The following is a 22047-nucleotide window of genomic DNA, read 5'->3' on the forward strand; positions in this document are numbered from 1 at the left end:
GAGGAAGACGGCAGCTCAGAATTGTCAGGGAGTTGCTGCCAGTTTAATGGGGTGGACTTCGGCAGAACGTCAAGTGATGTTTGATATTTTCTCTCTCCCCCATCCTGTCACCGCTGCCTGTCCTAGGACTGCCAGCCCACATGTGGGTCACCATGAGATCTATCGGAGATCTAACAAATCTGCAGGTCGCAGGGCTTCCTTTTGTGGCGTAGCGGTTAAGGGTGGCGAACTCTAATCTGGCAAACCAGGTTTGATTTCCCCTTCTCCATCTGATCTGGTGAACTGGGTTTAATTCCCCGTGTCTCCACATAAAGCTTGCTGGGTGACCTTGGGCCAGTCACAGTTCTCTCAGAACTCTCTCAGCCCCACCTACTCACGAGGTGTTTGTTGCGGGGAAGGGAAGGTGATTGTCAGCCCCTTTGAGACGCCTTAAAGGTAGGAAAAAGCAGGGTTTCAAAAAACAACGCTGCTGCTTTTTCTTCCCCTAGAGCAGTGTTTCCCAACCTTTTTTCGGGAAAGTGTCAGGGTACCGCTTTGACTCACTCTTCATATTCTCCTACGAGTAGGCAATTCTGCCGTCACACCCTCCACCTTCCCCTCCCATTGCCCCTGCTTGCCACACCCCCCACCTTCCCCTCCCAGGGTGAAGGGTAGCACGGGGGGGGGGTGGGGTGTGGCGGCTGCTGACCTTGTGGCAGGCCCTGCCCCATGGGCCAGCTCCATGTCCTTGCTGGCGCCGGTGGGAGACACCACAAAAATGAGTGGGGGGGGGGGGGGACGGTAGTGTTGCCGCTGTACCCCTGGGACATACTCACGGCACCCCAGGGTACCAGGGAACCCTGGTTGAGAATGGGTGCCCTGGAGGGTGGACTCTCTGGCATCGCATCTCTACTGAGCTTCTTCCCAACGAATTGAACCCAAATCTTCAGGAATTTCCTAAGCCAGAGTTGGCAGACCTACTCCTGCTGCCTGGAGTACTGTGTTCAGTTCTGGTCGCCACATCTCAAAAAGGATATCGAAGAGATAGAAAAAGTGCAGAGAAGGGCAACGAGGATGACTGAGGGACTGGAGCACCTTCCTTATGAGAAGAGGCTGCAGCGTTTGGGACTCTTTAGTTTGAAGAGGAGACGGCTGAGGGGGGATATGATTGAAGTCTATAAAATTATGCATGGGGTAGAAAATGTTGACAGAGGTAATTTTTTCTCTCTTTCTCACAATACTAGAACCAGGGGGCATACATTGAAAATGCTGGGGGGAAGAATTAGGACTAATACAAGGAAACACTTCTTCATGCAACTTGTGATTGGTGTTTGGAATATGCTGCCACAGGAGGGGGTGATGGCCACTAACCTGGATAGCTTTAAAAAGTTGCTTGGACAGATTTATGGAGAAGTAGATCTATGGCTCCCAATCTTGATCCTCCTTGATCTGAGGTTGCAAAGGCCTTAGCAGACCAGGTGCTCGGGAGCAGCAGCAGCGGAAGGCCATTGCTTTCACATCCTGCATGTGAGCTCCCAAAGGCATCTGGTGGGCCACTGTGAGTAGCAGAGTGCTGGACTAGATGGACTCTGGTCTGATCCAGCAGGCTTGTTCTTATGTTCATTTGTGATAGATTTGTGATGGCTACTGATAAGAGAAAGTGCCTATGCGTTAAGCGCTGTCAAACTGCATCTGACATGGCTATCCTATAAATGAATGATCTCCAAAGTGCCTTGTTCTTGACAGCTTTGCTCAAGTCTTGCAAACTTCCTTAGTTGAGTCAATTCATCTCATGTTGGACCTCAGCCTCTAAGGTCTGTTGTTGACTCTCCAGAGGAACTGGTTGGTTGCTGTGTGAGACAGGATGCTGGACTAGATGGACCACTGGTCTGATCCAGCAGGGCTCCTCTGATGTTCTTGTGAAGGCCTTGGCCTCAATTCCTAGTTATTGCATCTCCAGAGGAACTGGTTGGCCACCGTGTGAGACAGGATGCTGGACTAGATGGACCAGTGGTTGGCCTGATCCCACAGGGCTCTTATAATGTCCTTATGAAGGGCTCAGCATCTATGCCCTGTTTGTTGGACCTCCAGAGGCACTGGTGGACCTCCAGAGGAACTGGTGGACTGCTCTGTGAGACAGGATGCTGGACTAGATGGACCACTGGTCTGATCCAGCAGGGCTCCTCTGATGTTCTTGTGAAGGCCTTGGCCTCAATGCCCGGTTATTGCATCTCCAGAGGAACTGGTGGACCGCTGTGTGAGACAGGATGCTGGACTAGATGGACCACTGGTCTGATCCAGCAGGACTCCTCTGATGTTCTTGTAAAGGCCTTGGCCTCAATGCCCGGTTATTGCATCTCCAGAGGAACTGGTGGACCGCTGTGTGAGACAGGATGCTGGACTAGATGGACCACTGGTCTGATCCATCAGGGCTCTTCTGATGTTCTTAATGAAGGTCTCAGCCTCTATGCCCTGTTTGTTGGACCTCCAGAGGAACTAGTTGGCCGCTGCGTGAGACAGGATATGGGACTTGATGAACCAACGGTCTGATCCAGCAGGGCTGTTATTCTCTTTTGAGGCATTGTGGTGGGTTTGGCCCCCTTCTAGCCTGACCACTTGCAACGGTGACCTGGGTGGAAAGCCGATACGTTCCACCCACGATGGTTGGCCACATCCATCATTTGTGCTCTGTGATTTCAGAAGCAAAAACGAGGACTTGGTTTGTGGGGTGCACGTGAAACCGGGGGACGGGGGAATGCGCCGTTTGAACATATTCTGTGACTTCAGCGCTGCCGAATCTGGTGAAAACTCCCACAAAGCAGTCAGCAGCAATAACCTTTTACACACCTGCCATCCCTACCCACTGCGGGTGTGGGGGCTAGAAGTAAGAAATGGTCTTGGGTGGGCAGACATGGTGACCATCTGTCTCCCCCCCCTGAGTTGTGCATGAGCAAGAAGCTGACGTCTCTCTGCCCCAGATGATGGAAAGGGGGCTGGCTTGTCCTTTTCTGGGAATAGTAGGAGAGAAAAAGACTCTCCTGCCGTTCTGAGCATCACGCTCGCCATACGGCAGGGGACTCCCCAATTTGTAGCTCCTTCCCCATCCCTCCCACGGCCAGATGTATCGAGCTCCTAGGAGGGTGTTCCATTTTTGCCTCGGCTAATTTGAGGAGAGAGACGTCATCGCTGGCGGGCACGCTTCCCTGCCTCGTTGCTGGCTCAGATCCTGTTGTGTAACGCTCCTTTCTGTTGGGGGGAAATGTTGACGCGAGCAACGTTGCTGCTTGAAAACAAATTGCACGCAGCAGTATCGACCTGTTAGGGAAGGAAATCCAAAAGTAACAGGGACGGTGCGTGTTTTATCGGGACCAACTGAAACCAACGATCGGAGAGGCTGTTGCTTGGGTAGAGTCTCTGCTTCGAATGCAAAAGGCTCCAGGTTCGATCCTCGACATCTCCAGTTAAAAGAACCAATCAGTATAGATGTCAAACTTGTGGCCCTCCAGATGTTATGGACTAGATCTATGCATCTGGCAGGGGATGATGGGAACTGTAGTCAATAACATCTAGAGGGCCACAAGTTTGACACCTGTATGCAGAGGTGGGATCCAGCAGGTTCTCACAAGTTCCCGAGAGTAGGTTACTCATTATTTGTCATTTGTTAGTGCGCCGAGAGGGGGTTACTAATTGGTGATTTTGCCACGTGATTTTTGCCTTAGTGACGCCCCTCCTCTCAGCAGTAGCGCGCAGAACTTGAAGCTGTCTAGCAGGAGGTGCACTGGCGCATGCTATGCGCAGCGGCTAAGCGCTCGCGTGCCATTCGATTTCTCGCCCTAAGGATTCTGGCAGCATGGCGGCTGCGTCGCTTGCCACAGCCCTCGCCCAGGAATGCCCTGTGCCACGCCTGTCGCGTTCTTATGCATATTGGCGCTACGCCTCCATGGGAACCTGTTACTAAAATTTTTGGATCCCACCACTGCCTGTAATGAGTAATTGATGTGATTGAACCGGGGACCTTTTGGATACAGATCAGATGCTCTTCCGCCGAGCCGTACCCTCTTTTCTTCAAATGTGGAAACGGATCTGAATGTTGGCGTTTATATATTCAGAGCGCTGTTGCTTTCTCCGTGTTGCCTTTTCTGCGACCTCTTTCTAGAACAGTGTAACCTAATTACACTTGGAGGAACACTGTTCAAAGTACTGTCTAGGGCTTTTTCACCGCGCCCTGGCATATCTCCTCCACCCATTTTTTAAAAAAAATTTCTTAGCATCCAGCATGTGCAGCAGCTCTGATCACCGACTTCGTACTTTTTTTAGCAGGTAATAGTAACACCTGCATTTACAGTGTTGGGTGCTTTACAGTATGTTAGAGTGTTGCCAAAGCAGAACTTTGTTTATGTACATAGTCTCTCTCTCTCTCTCAGTATAAATAAGTTCTTTTGTTAATGATTTCTGAAGTAAAAAGGCTGGCCTTTACCAAGTAACTATTCTTATTTTAAAGTGGCGCAGAAAGCTACCGGTACTTTCTGCTCGTTACTCTGCAAACAGGATTATATATAACAGTGGTGGCGAACCTATGGCACGGGTGCCAGAGGTGGCACTCAGAGCCCTCTCTGTGGGCACACACAAACAGGGTAACCCCCACCCCCACCCCATCTAGGCTGGCCTGGGCCACTGGGCTTGATCATTAGTATTAAACCTAAGATCTAATTTTGGGGAAGCAGGGTAGGTAACCCTATTAAGCACTGTTAAACCCCACTTATTTTCATGCAAAGAACTAAAGCGCGATCCTTTACCTGGGAGTAAGCTCGGTTGCTGGCAATGGGGCCTGCTTCTGATGCAACCTCCTAGGGACATGTAGGATTGGGACCCGTTGGAAGAGTTGCATGGTTGCTTCAAAGCAAAACCACCAACTACCACCAAGCTTACTCCCGAGTAACACGCACCTCAGAGCCAACCGTTTTTTCTAAAACGAAAACCTCAGCATTCAGGTTAAATTGCCGTGTTGGCACTTTGCATGCATAAATACCAAGTGGCTCTTGGTTGCAATTTGGGCACTCGGTCTCGAAAAGGTTCGCCATCACTGATATATAAATATACCTGTTGACCTTCAGTATTTGGGAGATATTGTAATTTAGCAAGAATTCCAGGCCCCTCTTAGAGGTAGCTAACCATAACCTGGGGATTTGCTAATCCCTAATGTAAAACGTATACATCCACATATGCTTTTGGGAGCAGTAATTTATGCTCAGATTCCCAGCTGGAGAAAACTGGTTCCTATTCTTACGGCGCTTCTCACTCTGCTTCAGGACAGAACCAGTTCCTGGCTCCAACGGAGGCGTCTGCTGCCACAAATTCACCTCTGGAATAAAGAAAAGAAATATGAACAGCTTTAATAACAGTCTTCCCCACCAAGGCACATTGCGTGTGTGCCTAAGCTACAGGAATCAGACACCTAATTAAGATAATTGTTCTTGGAAAGAGAGAGGGCTGCAATCCTGACTGGGGCCTGGGTGCTCCCTCCATGTGTTCAGTATCAAAAGTGTGTGTGTAGTTTGTGATTTTCACTGGAACAAAGCAACAGACAATTTGCAAGGGAATCTTTGCTGATTTGTTTTCTGTAGTCATATTAACTGGGGGTGGGGGAACTAATCAGTGGTGGGATCCAAAAGTTTTAGTAACAGGTTCCCATGGTGGTGGGATTCAAACTGAGGCGTAGCGCCAATGGGGCTGGGTGGGGCACGACGGGGGCGTGGCCGGGCATTCCGGGGGTGGGGCATTCCTGGGCGGGGCTGTGACAAGGACGCAGCCGCTGCGCCGGTCCTTGGGCGGGAAACGAATGCACGCAGGCGCAGGCTGCCACGCACGCCGGTGCACCTCCTGCTAGACTGCTTCAAGTTCTGCGCGCTACTGCTGAGAGGAGGGGCGTAACTAAGGCAGAAATCACGTGGCAAAATCACCAATTAGTAACCCCCTCTCGGCACACACAAATAATTAGTAACCTACTCTCGGGAACCTGTGAGAACCTGCTGGATCCCACCTCTGGTTCACTGTATTGTTGAAAGCTTTCAACTGGCTGTTGTGTGTTTTCTGGGCTGGGTGACTGTGGTCTGGTAGCTTTTGCTCCTAATGTTTTGCCCGCTTCTACGCCTCTGAAGATTCCAGCCATAGATCAGGTAAAACGTGAGGAGCAAAAACGACCACGCCACAGCCACACAGCCCGAAAACCCACACCAGCCAAACGTACTTCCCATTTGTCCTGAATGATCCACACATGCTTCAATTACCTCAAGTTGAATAGTGTGTTTTCTTAATCCACTCCTGTGTGCTTTGCTAACCAAACCTTTAATTGGACATGTAGTATTTAGGATGGACATAAGGCGTGTGGGTTTCGCGTTTGGGTAAAACAGCAAACGAGAAACGTCTTCGAATTATGTCCTGTGACTGACGGATTGCTGAGTGGAGAGTAGAAGCTATTTGGAAAGAGCCTGTGCTTTCAGACTCCCCTTCCCCCCATCCGTGTTTCTAGGCTATTAAGTATTCCAGCAACAACTTCTGAGGTAATGTAGTCTTGAAATAACCAGCATTGCTGATCTCTGCAGAACAAATAGATCCTAACCAGCAAACATTGGTATTCTGTCTCTCTCCCGAGAGCTGCTTTTGAGTCTGCAGCCTGCCTCCGTGTGGGCTGAGAGAATTTGGAGAGAACTTTGACCGCCCAAGGTCACCCAGCAGGCTTCATGTGGAGGAGTGAGGGATCGAATCCTGTTCTCCAGGTTAGAGTCCACCACTGTACCATGCAGACTCTTTCTTCATAATTGGAGGCGTCTAAATACAATCGGTAATCTGTAGCTTGTTCAGTTTGTGCCTCTGGTTCTGCATATCCTGTACTCATGGCACTCAGCTTTACAGTTTGCTGATGTGGCCGTCTCAATTTGTCTTGACTAGTTTTGCACAACGCACAAAAGTAGGAATCTCATCTCAGAGGCGTAACAAGGGGGGGAAGTGCTTGGTGCACCGGTGCGTTCTCCGCCCCCATCTCACCCCAGAACGCCCTGCCACACCCCCACAGGGGGGCACACCGCGGTCCATTACGCCCCCCTCCGCCCCCTTGGAGCTACGTTTCTGTCTCGCCACCAGACCACAGAGATCAGTTCCCTTGAAGGAAACACCTGCTTTGAAGAGTGGAATCTGTGGCTTCAAGAATATGGAACGTTCTAAACGAGTTTGTTCTTGTGATCTGATTACGGTTGAAACACTTGACCATTCTCTGTTCGTATGCCCTAAATACAATAAGATATGCAAGAAGAAGAAGAAGAGGAAGAAGAGGAAGAGGAGGAGGAAGAGTTTGGATTTATATCCCCCCATTCTCTCCTGCAGGAGACTCAAAGGGGCTTACAATCTCCTTTCCCTTCCCCCCTCACAACAAACACCCTGTGAGGTAGGTGGGGCTGAGACAGCTCCGAGAAGCTGTGACTAGCCCAAGGTCACCCAGCTGGCTTGTGTGGGAGTGCACAGGCTAATCTGAATTCCCCAGATAAACCTCCACAGCTCAGGCAGCAGAGCGGGGAATCAAACCCGGTTCCTCCAGATTAGATACACGAGCTCTTAACCTCCTACACCACTGCAATGTTCTCAGTGGCAAGAGTGTTATAAGATACCCAATCCCCTGAACAGCTCTGATGTGCTCTTTTGTGAAACTGTTGCAAATGTTATACTGGAAATTAGTAATTTTAACTGTATTTCTTAAGCTTGTTTTGCTTTAAAATATTGTCCTGTTTTGTATGCCAATAGAGGCTTGTGTGTGTGGATTCTGTGGCGCCCCATTGAGGCCCCTGTCTTCCCTGTGGCGGATTCCGCATGGGCCAAAAACAGCGGTGTGAAAACGGCGTAAAATGGTTTAAAACAGCGTAAAAGAGTTTCCACCGTTTTCACACCATTTTGACACCGCTGTTTTTGGTCCGTGCGGAATCCGCCTAAGTTCCATTCCCAAATTTCCAGGAATTTCGCAACCTGGATATTGTAATTAAACCACCACCACCCCACCGCTGCCATCCCTGAAGGACCTGGCAAATCTACTGCTGGAATAGGCTCCAGACACAGGGTGGAATGAAAACACACTAGATTCATTCGTTCATTCCAGTTACGTGCGCTTTGGAGTCCCAGATAAGACATCAGACTCAACTTGTTTAGGCAGAATATGGTAATTTAGAAAGATAGGGCAGATTTGTATAATTTAATCGCCTTTCTGTGCATCAACATCCGGCTGCTGTGGCCCAATTTTTTCCCGTTCTAATTGTAGAATCAGAATCTGGAAGTTTTCACGGTCTAAACACCCAAGAAGGACTCCGGTTCGTTCTGCTTTGCATATCTGGGTACAGTTTTCCAGCTCATTCTGGATGAAATGTCTCAAATAATTATGATCTAAAACTAGATCATCTGGGGCAGGGTGATGTATGCGTGCTAGTTTTATTCTTGTGCTGCATAGTTCTCAGTATAGCAGTATAATTTTCTCATCTGCAAGGAGCTGAAAGTAGACTTTGTGAAAGAACAGACAGAAGAAAGAGAAAGTTCATCACATTTTCCCCCCAAGGGTACAGGCTGGGTCATATAGCAATTGTCACATACAGTTATCCAGGGGACTGCAATATTCTTGCACACACTCCAGCAATTGCGGCTGCCAGCTGTTTGTGAGCCCTGGGAAATTGGCTGTCCATTGGGCAACAAACCTCCCCCGAGACTATGCGCTTGATCCTTTCGTATACCAAATCTGGCTGCGCTCATTCGGCACAGAAATGCAAACGCTCATAAATGTGCTATCCAGAGGTGGGATCCAGCAGGTTCTCACAGGTTCCCAAGAGTAGGTTACTAATTATTTGTGCATGCTGAGAGGGGGTTACTAATTGGTGATTTTGCCACATCGTTTTTGCCTTAGTTACGCCCCTCTTCTCAGCAGTAGCATGCAGAACTTGAAGCAGTCTAGCAGGAGGTACACCGGCGTGCGTGGCAGCCTGTGCCTGCATGCATTCGTTTCCCGCCCAAGGACCGGCGCAGCGGCTGCGTCCTTGCCACAGCCCCGCCCAGGAATGGCCCGCCCCCAGAATGCCCGGCCACGCCCCCGTCGTACCCCGCCCAGTCCCATTGGCGCTACGCCACAGTTTGAATCCCACTACCATGGGAACCTGTTACTAAAATTTTTGCCTTGGGTGGGGGGAGTTACAAGAGGACGTGATGTTACTTCTGGTTTATGCCCTAGGACAGTGGTGGTGAACCTTTGGCACTCCAGATGTTATGGACTACAATTCCCATCAGCCCCTTCCAGCATGGCCAAAAGAGAGGAAAGATGGTGACAGTGCAGTTGGCGAGTGGAGAGTTGGCCAATTGGCCATGCTGGAAGGGGCTGATGGGAATTGTAGTTCATGAACATCTGAAGTGCCAAAGGTTCGCCATCACGGCCCTAGGAACAGTGGTGGGATTCAGCTGGTTCGGCCCGGTTCAGGCGAACTGGTTGTTAAGCCCTTTGTTCCCCCTCCCCTGGGAGAGGGAGCGATGGGGCCACGCCGTCAGCCCAGAAGTGTGCGACCCGATCGGAGGCCCTGGCCAGCCACAGATTGGGCCGTGCATCTCTGAACTGGCTGCGCAGTCTTTGGGGGAGGCCTGCTGGTGCCTAGCCCAGAAGAGCGCAGCCTGATCAACAGCCGACCACCCTCCCCTTCCCAGACTAGGAGGCGCACTCAGATAAGTGGGTGGCAGGGGGGCATGGCAGCAGGAAGGGCACGTGGGGGCGGGGGAGGGAAAACCAGTGGTTGAGGGATTAGAATCGCACCACTGCCTGGGATTGTTCTATAGTAAATACTGTGGAGACTATGGGAAATTCCTAGAGCCATGGTGGTGAACCTTTGGCACTCCAGATGGTATGGACTACAATTCCCATCAGCCCCTGCTGGCCATGCTGGCAAAGGGGCGTGATAGAGATGCTCAGTCCATCTCAGGTGGAATTCACTGCTACCTATCTAGAAGTGTTATCATTGGCACCTAGCCCCCATTTTCTGTGCAACAGAGTATAGTGGTGTGGTGTGCTAGTGTAGTTCAATTCCACTGCTTTGCTGGATTGTTTTTTTTTTTTATTTTATTTCGTGCTTTTTAAATCATCGTTTCTTGGCTTTTGTTCTACACTTGTTACTTTCTCTAAACTGAAATGTGAACCTTTCTTGGGGAGGCGAATGCAAAATATCTATTCTATCTATAAATCCTCAAATCATCAAGAGCAGGGGGGTTAATGGTGGGGGATTGCCCATTGTTGGTTCGCAAATGGCAAGCTTATCCATGACACCCCCAAAATACTCTGCTCCAAGCTGGACTTCTGGTTCCTGGTACAAAGGTCTGCTTGTCATGGGTTAACTCCCAGGAAAGGAGAGAAGCTCTGTTGAAATGACTTAATTGGGAAATCTGTCTGAAAACTCACACAGAGACCATACATTGTGGGTCTTTTGCATTCTGTTCTTTCAGCTGCATTAGCAGTAAGACAGGAGCCGTAAACAAGCTGGCTTGTAAGATCCTCCATGCTAATCAGTCTCAATTACTTGCTTATCTTGGGAAGCGAGAAATTAAAACAGCCTTTTAGAACAGAGAGCTGCCTTGACTGGTAATGCAGAGTTACCGTCAAGAGCAGTGGCATATGGCTGCAGAGGGATATCAGGAAAGGAAGATCCCCAGTTGGTTGGTTGTTTATATTTAAAAGGTCTCACTATAAAGGAGTAATTAAGTCATAGTGACCAGACGTCTCGCTTTTGGCGGGACAGTCCCGCTTTTAAGCAATTTGTCCCGTGTCCCGCGGGTTTTTTTTTTAATCTCCTGATTTTTGGAAGGCTGCTGCACTGCCTTCTGGGGCGCTCCCTGGTTTCCCGCCCTGTGACAGGGGAGCACCCCAGAAGGCAGTGCGGCAGCCTCCCGCGCATGCTGCCGCAGGAGCGCACTGCCTTTTGGGGCGCTCCCCAGTTTCCCACCCTGTCACAGGGCAGGAAACGGAGACGCCCCAAACGGCTGAATACAGCCCAACTCACTGCCTCCTGCAATGCAGATTTTCCCTGTGGTATGGGGCGGGGAAACTAAGGGAAGCAGCCCCAAAGGTAGATGCGCTCCTCGCGGCTCTGTCGATGATAAGCGCCCTGCGTCCCGGTTAAAAAAAGAACGAAAATCCGGTGCCGCCATCATTAAGTATAACTTCCTTGTAACCCATGAGGTCATGCGCAGCTATACTGTTGTCCCTTCCACATTGTGAGGGTTAGTGGCATGTGGTTCCCCCATAATCTGGAAAAAAACCCCCAACATGTAAAACTTGAGATACAGAGATCTGGGGGTATTCTGTGAGACATCATGTGAGAGATTGCCGTAAACATGCTTTGAACTGCAGTTCTTTTGCTACACATTTAATGTTAAGAAAAAAATTGTTTAGCTGTTCAGGGTTTTTTAATTAAACACTGAACGTAATTTAAAATTTCCCAGTACTTCAGTGCAGACATTTACAACAACGTTCACTGAATGTGAATAGGAGGAAACGCCTGCATGTTAGGCCAAACATCAACATCTCTTTTATGTGCATAGAGTTTGCTGCTGATGTTTAGCCATGCATGCACACTTTGGAATAGAGCTGGCTGGCATAGGATCGCCAGGTCTCCCACTATGATAGGAGGTCTCCTGCCAATTACTATTGTCGTCCACCACTGCAAGCCTCTAAGCTGGTACCCCACTTTGGGGGACAACTCAGAAGTGACAATGGTAACTCTATGTTTTTACCATAAAGTTTTCAGCAATTCCACAAGCTACTGCTTATTGCCGGAAGCCTTAATGGGCAGCTCTTGGGAATTGCTCATTTCATAGAAGTTTGGGCGGTTATTCAAACCATTGTCAAAATTCCAGGTTGGCCGCACAGGCGTGATAATGGCTGACATTAGCGATACCATACCACAACCACGTCTCTGCTGTCCAACTGTCCCACAGAATGCTGACAACCCTAGCTGGGCATGATCCAGAGGTGGGATCCAGCAGGTTCTCACAGGTTCCCGATTATTTGTAGTATTGTACGGATTTTAATGGTGGTGATTTTTGCCGCGTGATTTTTTGGCCTTGTTCCGCCCCTCACTCTCAGCGGTAAGCGGCAGAACTGGAAGCGATAACAGGAGGATTGCACCGGCGTTGAAAGCGGCAACCTAACTATCACGTGCATTCGTTCCGCCCAAGGACCGGTACTTAGCGGCTGTGTCCTTGTCACAGCAGCCATAGAATGCCCGCTTTGAATACCCGGCCACCTCCTGTTCTGGCCCTTGCGAACCATTAGGCTTCACGCCACAGTTTGAATCTACCACTTTGAGGAACCTGTTACTAAGGCACACCCGGATCCCACCACTGGCATGATCCCTGCTTTATATGTATGCCGCACCCCAACATCTTTACAGGATTTTCTTGCCGCGTTATGCTTCCTGTCCTCCGCCAGCCTGGACTACTCCCGGAGTCAAATCCAGATGGACTCGGGCACCCAGTGGGGGAAAAAAAACAAGACAACAAGTCTTGGCCTCAGTTTCCTATCAGGCGGACACGCTTACTGCTGGGGGTCCTAATTAGGCTAAGGATTGGAATTACTGTTGTCTCTTTTGCATTGCGATTTTCCCAATCGCGGTTTCAGGATATTGCGAGCTGGCATGAGAAAGTGAGTTTGGTTCAGGGGAGAAAGAGAAAGACTGGCCCCAAATCACCCCGTGAGATTTTGTGGCCGAGAGGAGATTTAAACTCATGCCTCCTCAGGCCCAGCCCTTCGCTACAGTAATTGACTCCAATTGACCCCAAAAGCTGATTGGAAACTGGTAAGTCATCAAGTACATTGCCCTGCAACCCAAAAACCACTCCCCCCCCCAAAAAGTATAGATGCAGCCATCAGGTTTCTGTAGGTGTGGCATATAGTAGAGTTGCCAGTTCTGGGTTGGTCCAGATGGTGGTTTCTGGTGCATTTTCCTCCACCAGCCACCATTTTATTTGCATTGTTCCTCTGTTAAACTGCCAGACTGTTTTGCGAGGGCTTTAAAAAAATTGCAATAGAGTGATTGCTTCTGGGTATAATTCAAAGTTCTGGTTGTAACATTGAAAGCTCAAAATTGTCCATGCTCATAATATTGCAAGGTCTGCTTACTCCCATCTATGTATCTAATTATGATTGTGGCTTTAGTGTGTGAATGAAAAAGCCATATAACAGGGCCAGGGACAGACAGGGAGGTTTAAGTACAATCTTGTAGGGAAATCCAGGTTTACAGAAAAGATCAGATTACTTTTTTTTTTAAAAAAATGAGGGACTTAAAGCCCCTCAAGACCATAGGAGCAGTTCCTACACCTTATCAAGAACGCTACTGAGATCTCACAAGAGTATGTGGTGAGATCTCGGCAGCCATTTGAGAGGTTGCTAAGCAACCAGCTTCCATTCCTCACTTGTGTGGGAGAGGTAAAGAAAAAAGGAAGGAAGGAGGTAAAAAGGAATGGAGGGAGGTAAAACTGAAATAGGGAAGCAGAGGTTGAGGAACAACCGTCCTCAGCTGCTTTGTTAAAGCCAGTTTGCTGCAGATTCAGCGGTCTACAATACAGAAGTAATAGTATTGGCCTGGCTGACAAGGATGTTGTAAGGATCACGCACATGAAACACTTCGAATACTACAACATTCTGTAAAGATACTGCATAATTATATTAGGTCTGTTTTGTATTACATTTGTGGCAACAGAGGCACAAATGCTGATTGGCTGAGATGATGTGATGTCACGGAATGCCCATGTGTTGTGATAAAACTTATAATTTCCATGTATTCCTCTATATTAATAGAAATAAGAATTGAATTTGAAAGGCTTCCCTAAGGACACTTGTTGTTTAAAGTAGACAGTTCGTAGTTAGAGCCCTGCCATGAACCTGTTAGAGTTGCTCGCTGGCTTAAAAAACTGTTTGAAGTTACCCGCTTACGTTCTTCTGGTCTCTGTTTTTGAACCTGGAAGTGTTACATGGTGTTAAAAGCTCAGGAAACAATGCTGTTGAATGTCCGACATTCCGTTTTTGTAACTGCAGGGAAAGTTGTCAGTTAGGCAAGAATCAGAACTTTACAAAGACTAGAGACAGGAGCAACTTTCTAAGGCTTTGCTGAGGAAGAGAAACTGGAAGAGGCCCAAAGAAGTAGGCAATTGTGACAAAAACCTATCCTCAGATCTAGAAACTAGAGAAATATTATACCCTACAAACTTTTAAAAATACTTTTTATAATTGAGGCTCTGGGGATGGCTTAGTCTTCTAGTACTCAACAAGGGCAATGACTAGTACAAAATACCTTCATTGGCATAGAATTAGAATATACGTGTAGTCAGAAAGATTTATGGGTTGAAATGGTAATAGCTGTGATTAAAATTGAAGTTTTAAAAAGGCAAGATTAGTGATTCTGTTATAATGCGTACAGATCTTCACTTCAATTTTTTTAAGGTTTAATCATTACGTTTTTTCTTTTTTAAAATCTGTGAGAAGTACTGAGCAACCAAGCTTGTAAGTTGTGGATCTCTATCAGATGGGAGGCAAACAAGTTGTTTCCTTTTGCTTTGAGTTGGGGCATTGATTAAACTCAGGGTGTCACCCACAATTCGCTTGGCCTATTATGAGGGGATTATTGTCTTGAAGTAGATTTGATGAAAACAATTAAGGAACAATGTGTATTGTTGAAGGCTTTCACGGCCGGATTTCAACTGGTTCTGGTGGGTTTTCCGGGCTGTGTGGCCGTGGTCGGGTGGATCTTGTTCCTTACAGTGTGTAACAGACTTCCCTCTGTGATACATCTCTGAAGATGCCAGCCACAGATGCAGGCGAAACGTTAGGAACCAGATCGATCCACCAGACCCGCGGCCCCATTTAGCCCAGAAACCCACTGGGCCAATTAAGGATCAGGGATGGGACTTGGGGCTGGAGCAAGGAACAGGCTCCCCAAACCCCATTCTTCTCAGGTTCCACCCCAAAATCTCCAGGTATTTCCCAATCCCAGAACTGACCACCCTAGACATTAAACCAGTTATACATCAGGCTTCTTGTTGGACTGATGCAGACTTACAACAAGGAACAGAAGTTAGCTTTTAGCAGTAGTTGACAGGAACGACATCAAAATAAATTGAAAGTAACAACAACAACACAACAGTATCTGTCAGATTCAAAAGGCTGCCCTTCTAAATCTGACATATTAGCACGAATACTATGCCCATACTTTACAACTTCCTAGGCCTCTGGGTGGGTACTGAATAAGGTGACCAGATGGTCACCTTTGTGATCAGGGCCGGGAAGCTGACGCCAGAGGGCATGCAGACTTCTGGGGCTTACGGTTCAGCCGCCCTGTGACAGAGCGGCAAACGGCAAGCCCCAGAAGGCCATGCGCTCCTGCGGCCGGGCGCATGGGAGGCTGCCGCACTGCCTTGCGCCCCAGAAGGCAGTGCAGCAGCCTCCCAAAAATCGGGACAATTTGAAGAACCCGCGAGACGCGGGACAAATTGTCTAAAGGCGTGACGGTCCCACCAAAAGTGGGACGGCTGGTCAGCCTAGTAATGAAAGCCCAACAACCGGCTAAAGAATTGGTGACTGTCAGATTAAACAAAGTTAAATAACAACAACAACAACAAAGTGTTGGCAGGTAATACACCAGACATCACAGTGATCGAGGACAAGAAAGTGACCAACGTTGACATATCGGTTCCTGGTGACGGCAGGGTCATTGAAAAAGAACATGAGAAGGTTACTAGATACCACAATTTGAAAATCAAAATTCACCGACTATGGCACAAACCAGCTGAGGTCGTCCCAGTGGTAATCGGCACCCTGGGCGCCATTCCAAAAACACTAGGGCTGCGCTTGAAATATCTTCAAATTGACAAAATTAATATCTTTCAGATACAGAAGGTAGCTCTGCTGAGATCTGCACGAATACTACGCCGATACATTACAACTGCCTAAGCCTCTGAGAGAGGCTCGAGTTGTAATGAAAGGCCAACAACAACCAGCTAAAGAACTGGTAGCTATTATATTAAACAAAATGTGATGATGATGATGATATCCACATGAATACGATGCTGATACATTACAATATCCTAGGCCTCTGGGTGAGGCTCAAATTGTAATGAATTGAGCTCCAGGTAACTGAGGGCCCTTCTGCACTGTAGGATTCGACCTTAGATCAACTTGGGTCCGACCCAGGTACTCCGCACAGCAGTAGCATCGGACTCGTATCTGACTCGACTCACCCCCCTCTCGCCGTTAAATTTTCAAGCTCGACTGGGAAGTCAAGTCGACTGGCGAACTTGGGTTGCACTCAAGCCGAAGCCGGCGGAGTGCGGAATCTCCCTCACCTTGACTCTGCCAGCTGGCCAATCACAGTGCAGTATTTCGCCCATGTGCAGAATGGGAGACTCGTGGCGGCGGCAAGAAGTGCGCCTTAAAAAAACCCAGTAGCAGCAGAGTTGACCTCAGGTAACTCAGCAACCAATCGGGACGCAGCGCAGGGAAGTGGTCCCGCCCTCTGAACTTGGCTCCGGAGACACGAGTCAGCTGCTGTGCGGAGAACGGAGGAGTCGAGCTCAGGTAACGGATTTCCGCGGACACGAGTCGAACCTGAGTCGCCTTGTGTGTGCGGAGAGGGCCTGAGATAATTTCTCCTGGAGAAAATGGCCTTTGTAGAAGGTGGACTCTATGCCCCATTGAAGTTTCTCCCTTTCCCAAACTTCATCCACCTCAGGCTTCATCCACCTTCCCCAAACTTCATCTACCTCAGGCTCTGCCTCCAAAATCTCCAACATGGAGGTGGCAACTTACAGGCATCATGGGAAGCCCTTCAATGGAGCTGAAAGGAGATTGCAGGAAGCCTTGAAATCTGAGAGGAGACTGGATGGAGAGGAGTTGTATAGAATAGGAAACTCTTGACTTTGTATTCTCATTTCAGCGTTTTGAACGGGCAGTTCTGCAAGGACAGCAGACCAGAAGCAGAGATGGGGCGGGAGCCGTATTCCATATCGTGATTTGAGCTAGTGAGCTAATTCTTTAGCAGCAGACTAATACAGCAACATTGTCTATATACCAGTGAAAACAGTCTATCGTTTCCATAGATCCTTATGCAGATCTGGGCATAACTGAGACATCTGTTTTATTCTTTCAGGGTTACCTGTCGGAAGGCTTGGTGACGAAATGGTATCGATCTCCTCGTTTGCTCCTCTCGCCTAACAACTACACCAAAGCCATTGACATGTGGGCAGCTGGGTGCATTCTGGCAGAGATGCTAACAGGAAAAATGCTCTTTGCTGGTAAGCCTCTCCCCCATGACGGACATTTAAACAATGGTGGAAGGGTTTTTTTTATTGTGCTTGCAGTTGTTTATGACAGTAGAAGGGGGTGTGCACAAGGATGTAGGTAAGGGGGGGATTCTCGGGTTCAAACCCCCCATTCATGTCCGGAGCTCCGCCCACCCGTTTGTGGGTTTTTAAAACATTTTTAGTGTTTTTCGGTTTTTGGCCTGCAGAGGGCACACTGTTTAGGCTATCAGCACCAAACTTTCAGGGATTGTTTGGGGGAATCTCCTGATGATATTACCCAGGTTTGGTGAGGTTTGGTTCAGGGGGTCCAAAGTTATGGACTCCCAAAGGGGGTGCCCCCATCCTCCATTGTTTCCAATGGGAGCTAATGGAAGATGGGGGCTACAACTTTGAGGGTCCATAACTTTGGACCCCCTGAACCAAACTTCACCAAACCTGGCAGGTATCATCAGGAGAGTCTCTTATTGATACCACCCAGGTTTTGTGAAGTTTGGTCCAGGGGGTCCGTGTGCACAATCTAAATATACCTGCAGGCAGAGGCATACCGGGGGAAAATGGTGCCCGGGGCAGCACCTGCTCAGGGCGCCCGCCCCCTCCCCCTGCCCTCCTTACCTTAGCCAGTGGTGATGGGGCCAGGCCAGGAGCCTGCCGCGGGCCTGCCGGGCACCCACCACATGATCTAATAGGTGATGCCCAGAGTCAACTGACCCCCCCATGTCCCTCTGGCAGATAAGCCACTGCCTGCAGGCAATACTAGAAACCCTGAATATCGTGCATACAAATATTTTTAATGTTTTTAAGTGTCTGGTCCCTCTGGTTTTGGTAATGATCTCAGACATGGAAAGGTAATGGGGGGAAAACATTCTTCCTAAAACTCAGTTTTGTCTAGTCCTGGCTCTGCGTTTTTCACAGGGAGAGCCAACCATTCTATATCTATATATATAAAAATCTATCAGTGCGCTTTTCTGCTGACAGGTAATCTCCCAAACTACTGGACCGATTGCTTTGAAATTTTCACACGACGTCGCATTTGCGTGCGGCCAGGTTTCCATACTGTTTCCACACCTCCTGTTGTGTACATGTCACAACTGTGCCAGTTATTGTGTACATGCCACACCTGTGACAGTTGGAACCACCGTTCTGTTCCTCAACAGCGCCATCTGCTGGCTGTTAAAGCAACACCCTCTGATACAAGGGAAACACCCATGACTTCCTTGAAAACCGCTGCTATCTGCAGTGAAAGGCATGGGCCCCGCCATCTGGACTTGGCCCACCCACCCTAGCGGAGGAAGGGGAAGGTGAGGGAGGGTCCAGGGGTTTGCTGGACCAAACGCTCTGAAATTTGAACACAACGTAGCTCATGCCTCCCAGTGTGTTTTCAGCTTGGTAATTCGCCTGCAAGGGAAGGGAGTGAAAGGGACAGGCCCACCCACCCTAGCAGAGGAAGGGGAACGTTAGGGAGGGATGGGCTGGGGTGCCATGCAAGGGAATGGGAGAGAGGGAGGGGAACGAGGGGTCCCTTGCCCCTCCCCGCCCTTGCAAGCATTGTGCAATGACACATGTTTGAACCATTCGCTTCCCCTTTTCTTTCTTTTCCACTTCACAGGCCAGGCCCACTAGTTAAAGGTATAAAAATTCTTGCTTTCTTAGATCCCTAGATAATGTCCAAAACAACAAATATTCTAATCATTTCTGGTAGCACCAATGTTTAGTCGTGCTGTCTGATTCAATTGAAAATATTTATGTTTTTAATCAGCTATACAACCAGGGGGCTCCCCTGACCTTCGTGGTCCAGGATAGCCCAGCTTCATCAGATCTTGGAAGCTAAGCAGGGTTGACCCTCATTAGTACTTGGATGGGAAACCACCAGAAAAGACAAGAGTTGCTACACAGAGGTAGTCAATGGCAAACTACCTCTCTGTGTTGGTTGCCTGACCTGGCTGGCCCAGACTAGCCCAATTTTGTGACCCTGCAGAACTGGGCTAAATCCCACAGGGCTCAGGACTCAGCCAACGGAGGCCCCTTCCGCACATGCAGAATCATGCACTTTCAATCCGCTTTCACAATTACTTGCAAGTGGATTTTGCTATTCCGCACAGTTGCAAAGTGGATTGAAAGTGGATTGAGAGTTCATTATTCTGCATGTGCGGAAGGGGCCAGAGAGTTCCACCATGCCAGGAGCAGAGATGGAGAAACTCTGGTTCCGATTGAAGACAACAGTGACGTAGCAACAAAGGGACCGGGGGGGGGGGGGGGGTGACCAGTGGTGGGATACAAAAATTTTAGTAACCTGTTCCCATAGTGGTGGGATTCAAACGGTGGCGTAGTGCCAATGGGGCTGGGCGGGGCACAATGGAGGCATTCCTTGGGCGGGGCATTCCTGGGCGGGGCTGTGGCAAGGACGCAGCCGCTGCGCCAGTCCTGGGCGGGAAATGAATGCATGCAGGCGCAGGCTGCCACGCACGCCGGTGCACCTCCTGCTAGACTGCTTCAAGTTCTGCACGCTACTGCTGAGAGGAGAGGCGTAACTAAAGCAAAAGTCACGTGGCAAAATCACCAATTAGTAACCCCCTCTCGGCACACACAAATAATTAGTAACCTACTCTTGGGAACCTGTGAGAACCTGCTGGATCCCACCTCTGGGCGTGACACACCGGGTGCGCACCGGTGCAGGGGCGTTCCGGGGGTGTTCTGGGGTGGGTGGGGGCGTTGCACAGGGCGCATGCGTGCCCCAGGCTCAGTTCCCCCCCCGCTACGGCTCTGGAGGACAGCCAGACATTTTTAGGGTCAGGAGCTCCAAACTTCCTTCATCAGATACAAGACAGAATGGAGATCCCTGAGCCCTTATATCCCAGTCAGAAGGTGGGAGGAACAGCGCAAAGAAGAGAGGCAGGATGCAGAATGTGATCAGCTTGACTGGAGCAGGGGAGAAATGTTTGTGGATATCCTCCTTGGAGAAAAAGCCACGAAACGGCTCCTGGCCCTCTTATCTGTGCAGCTTGTTTTCCACAACCTAAAACAAAAATCTTCGGCAAATGTGAGAGAGCCACTCACGTGCTGGCCGAAGTGGGCAGAGCCCCGCCCCAACTATTAGAAATATTTATTCAGGAACGGAGCAGACTCCCTGATGCTGCTTAACAAATAAACATCCCTCCTTTTTGGACCTGACCCAACCCTATTCCCTTTCTTCTCTTCTCTCACGATGGCCCGTTATTTGTTTTGCAGGACAGCGGGATTTTAACACCCTTGTCAGCAGCTGAGCAGAGACTTTCTCTAAATAAATAAAAAAGCTTCATTAAAAATGGATTCCAACTCTCGACCTTCTGAAATTGGTTTTGCCCAAGAAGATTTGATTTGCTGGGGAGAGCAGCGGTCACTTTTTCCAGCCTGGGGATCAATTCTTTCCCAAGCCAAGCTGCTGGGGGAAGGGGGGCGGGGTTGAGCGTGTGGGGAGTATTGTGTCCAACCGAGGGTTACCAACTCCAGATTGGGAAATTCCTGGAGGTTTGGGGGAGGGGATTCAGGAGAAGGAGGGGTTGGGGAAAAGGCCTCAGCAGGGTATAATACCATAAAGTTCACTCTCCAGAGCAGCCATTTGCTCCAAGGGAAATGAAATCCACGCCTCTCTTGGATGTTGGCGACAGAGGCTGAGCTCCCCTCCCAACCCCTTCTTCCCCAGGGCCCTCTTCCAAAATCTCTAATTTCCTTTTTTAAAAATAATGTTTATTAAATTTTCCATATCATACACAAACGAAAGAATAATAGCATTTTTTTAAAAAAGCAGTTGAAAGATTTACTTAATACTTTCCCCTACTTGGGAATTGTCTTAATCTGTTAACTCTACCTACATCAATCAGCTTGAACTTCAACCAATCGTTATTACACATCTCAAAAATCAAAATCGAATGTCACATACTAGCCTGATTTCTTATATTAATTTAACTCATTGCATTGTTTCCACTCCTTTAACAGAACAGGTAAGATTTAAAAAAGAGTCAGTTTACAAAAGTTCGGAAAATACAACCATGTTCCAGTCCTTTAGTATACTTGAAAAGAAGTCCCAAAGAATTCCTTCAGTAATGCCCAGTCTTTATATGTATCCTTGAGTTGCAATTTCCCAGTCAGTAAATCTAGGTCCGTATAAGTCCATAGTTTGACATACCAGTCCTGGAGAAGGTAATTGTGGTGTCTTCCAATATGTGGCTATTTCAATGCGGGCCATTGAAGCTATAGAAGTTAGTAATTTTGAATGACAAAATAGTTTTTTATCATTATATAACCCCAGTAGATAAACTTCTGGTAACATTTCAAATTTTCATTTCAATATTTGCTGTGTTTTCTTACGTATCTTTCTCCAAAATTTTTGTATTTTTTGGCACGACCACCAAGTATGGAAAAATGAGCCTATCTCCTTACCGTACTTCCAGCATAGAGGTGAATATTCAAAATCTCTAATTTCCTAACCCAGAGCAGGCCACCCTCATGCCCAAAGCTGAAGGTGGCGCCCCTCCTGGCACAAAATGAAATGGCATCTCAAAATCCTTTGACATTTCTTTCTGGGTAGCCTAGCTTAGCTTGATCTTGTCCGATCTTGAAAGCTAAGCAGGGTCAGCCCTGCTTAGGACTTGGATAGGAGACCACCAAGGAAGTCCAGGTAGATACACAGTGGCAAACCACCTAGAATCATAGAGTTGGAAGGGACCCCCAAGG

At 48.5% G+C, this 22047-nt stretch overlaps 1 protein-coding gene across 1 annotated transcript in view; it reads left to right on the plus strand.

The window, feature by feature from the left end:
* Positions 1–22047, plus strand: part of MAPK4 (mitogen-activated protein kinase 4) — a 101955-nt gene that overhangs the window by 67280 nt on the left and 12628 nt on the right. The window contains exon 3 of the mRNA XM_048502528.1: positions 17184–17328. Coding sequence (XP_048358485.1) covers positions 17184–17328 — 145 coding nt within the window. The remainder of the gene's footprint in view (positions 1–17183; positions 17329–22047) is intronic.

Source organism: Sphaerodactylus townsendi, linkage group LG07, assembly GCF_021028975.2.
Source record: "Sphaerodactylus townsendi isolate TG3544 linkage group LG07, MPM_Stown_v2.3, whole genome shotgun sequence".
NCBI classification, from domain to species: domain Eukaryota; kingdom Metazoa; phylum Chordata; class Lepidosauria; order Squamata; family Sphaerodactylidae; genus Sphaerodactylus; species Sphaerodactylus townsendi.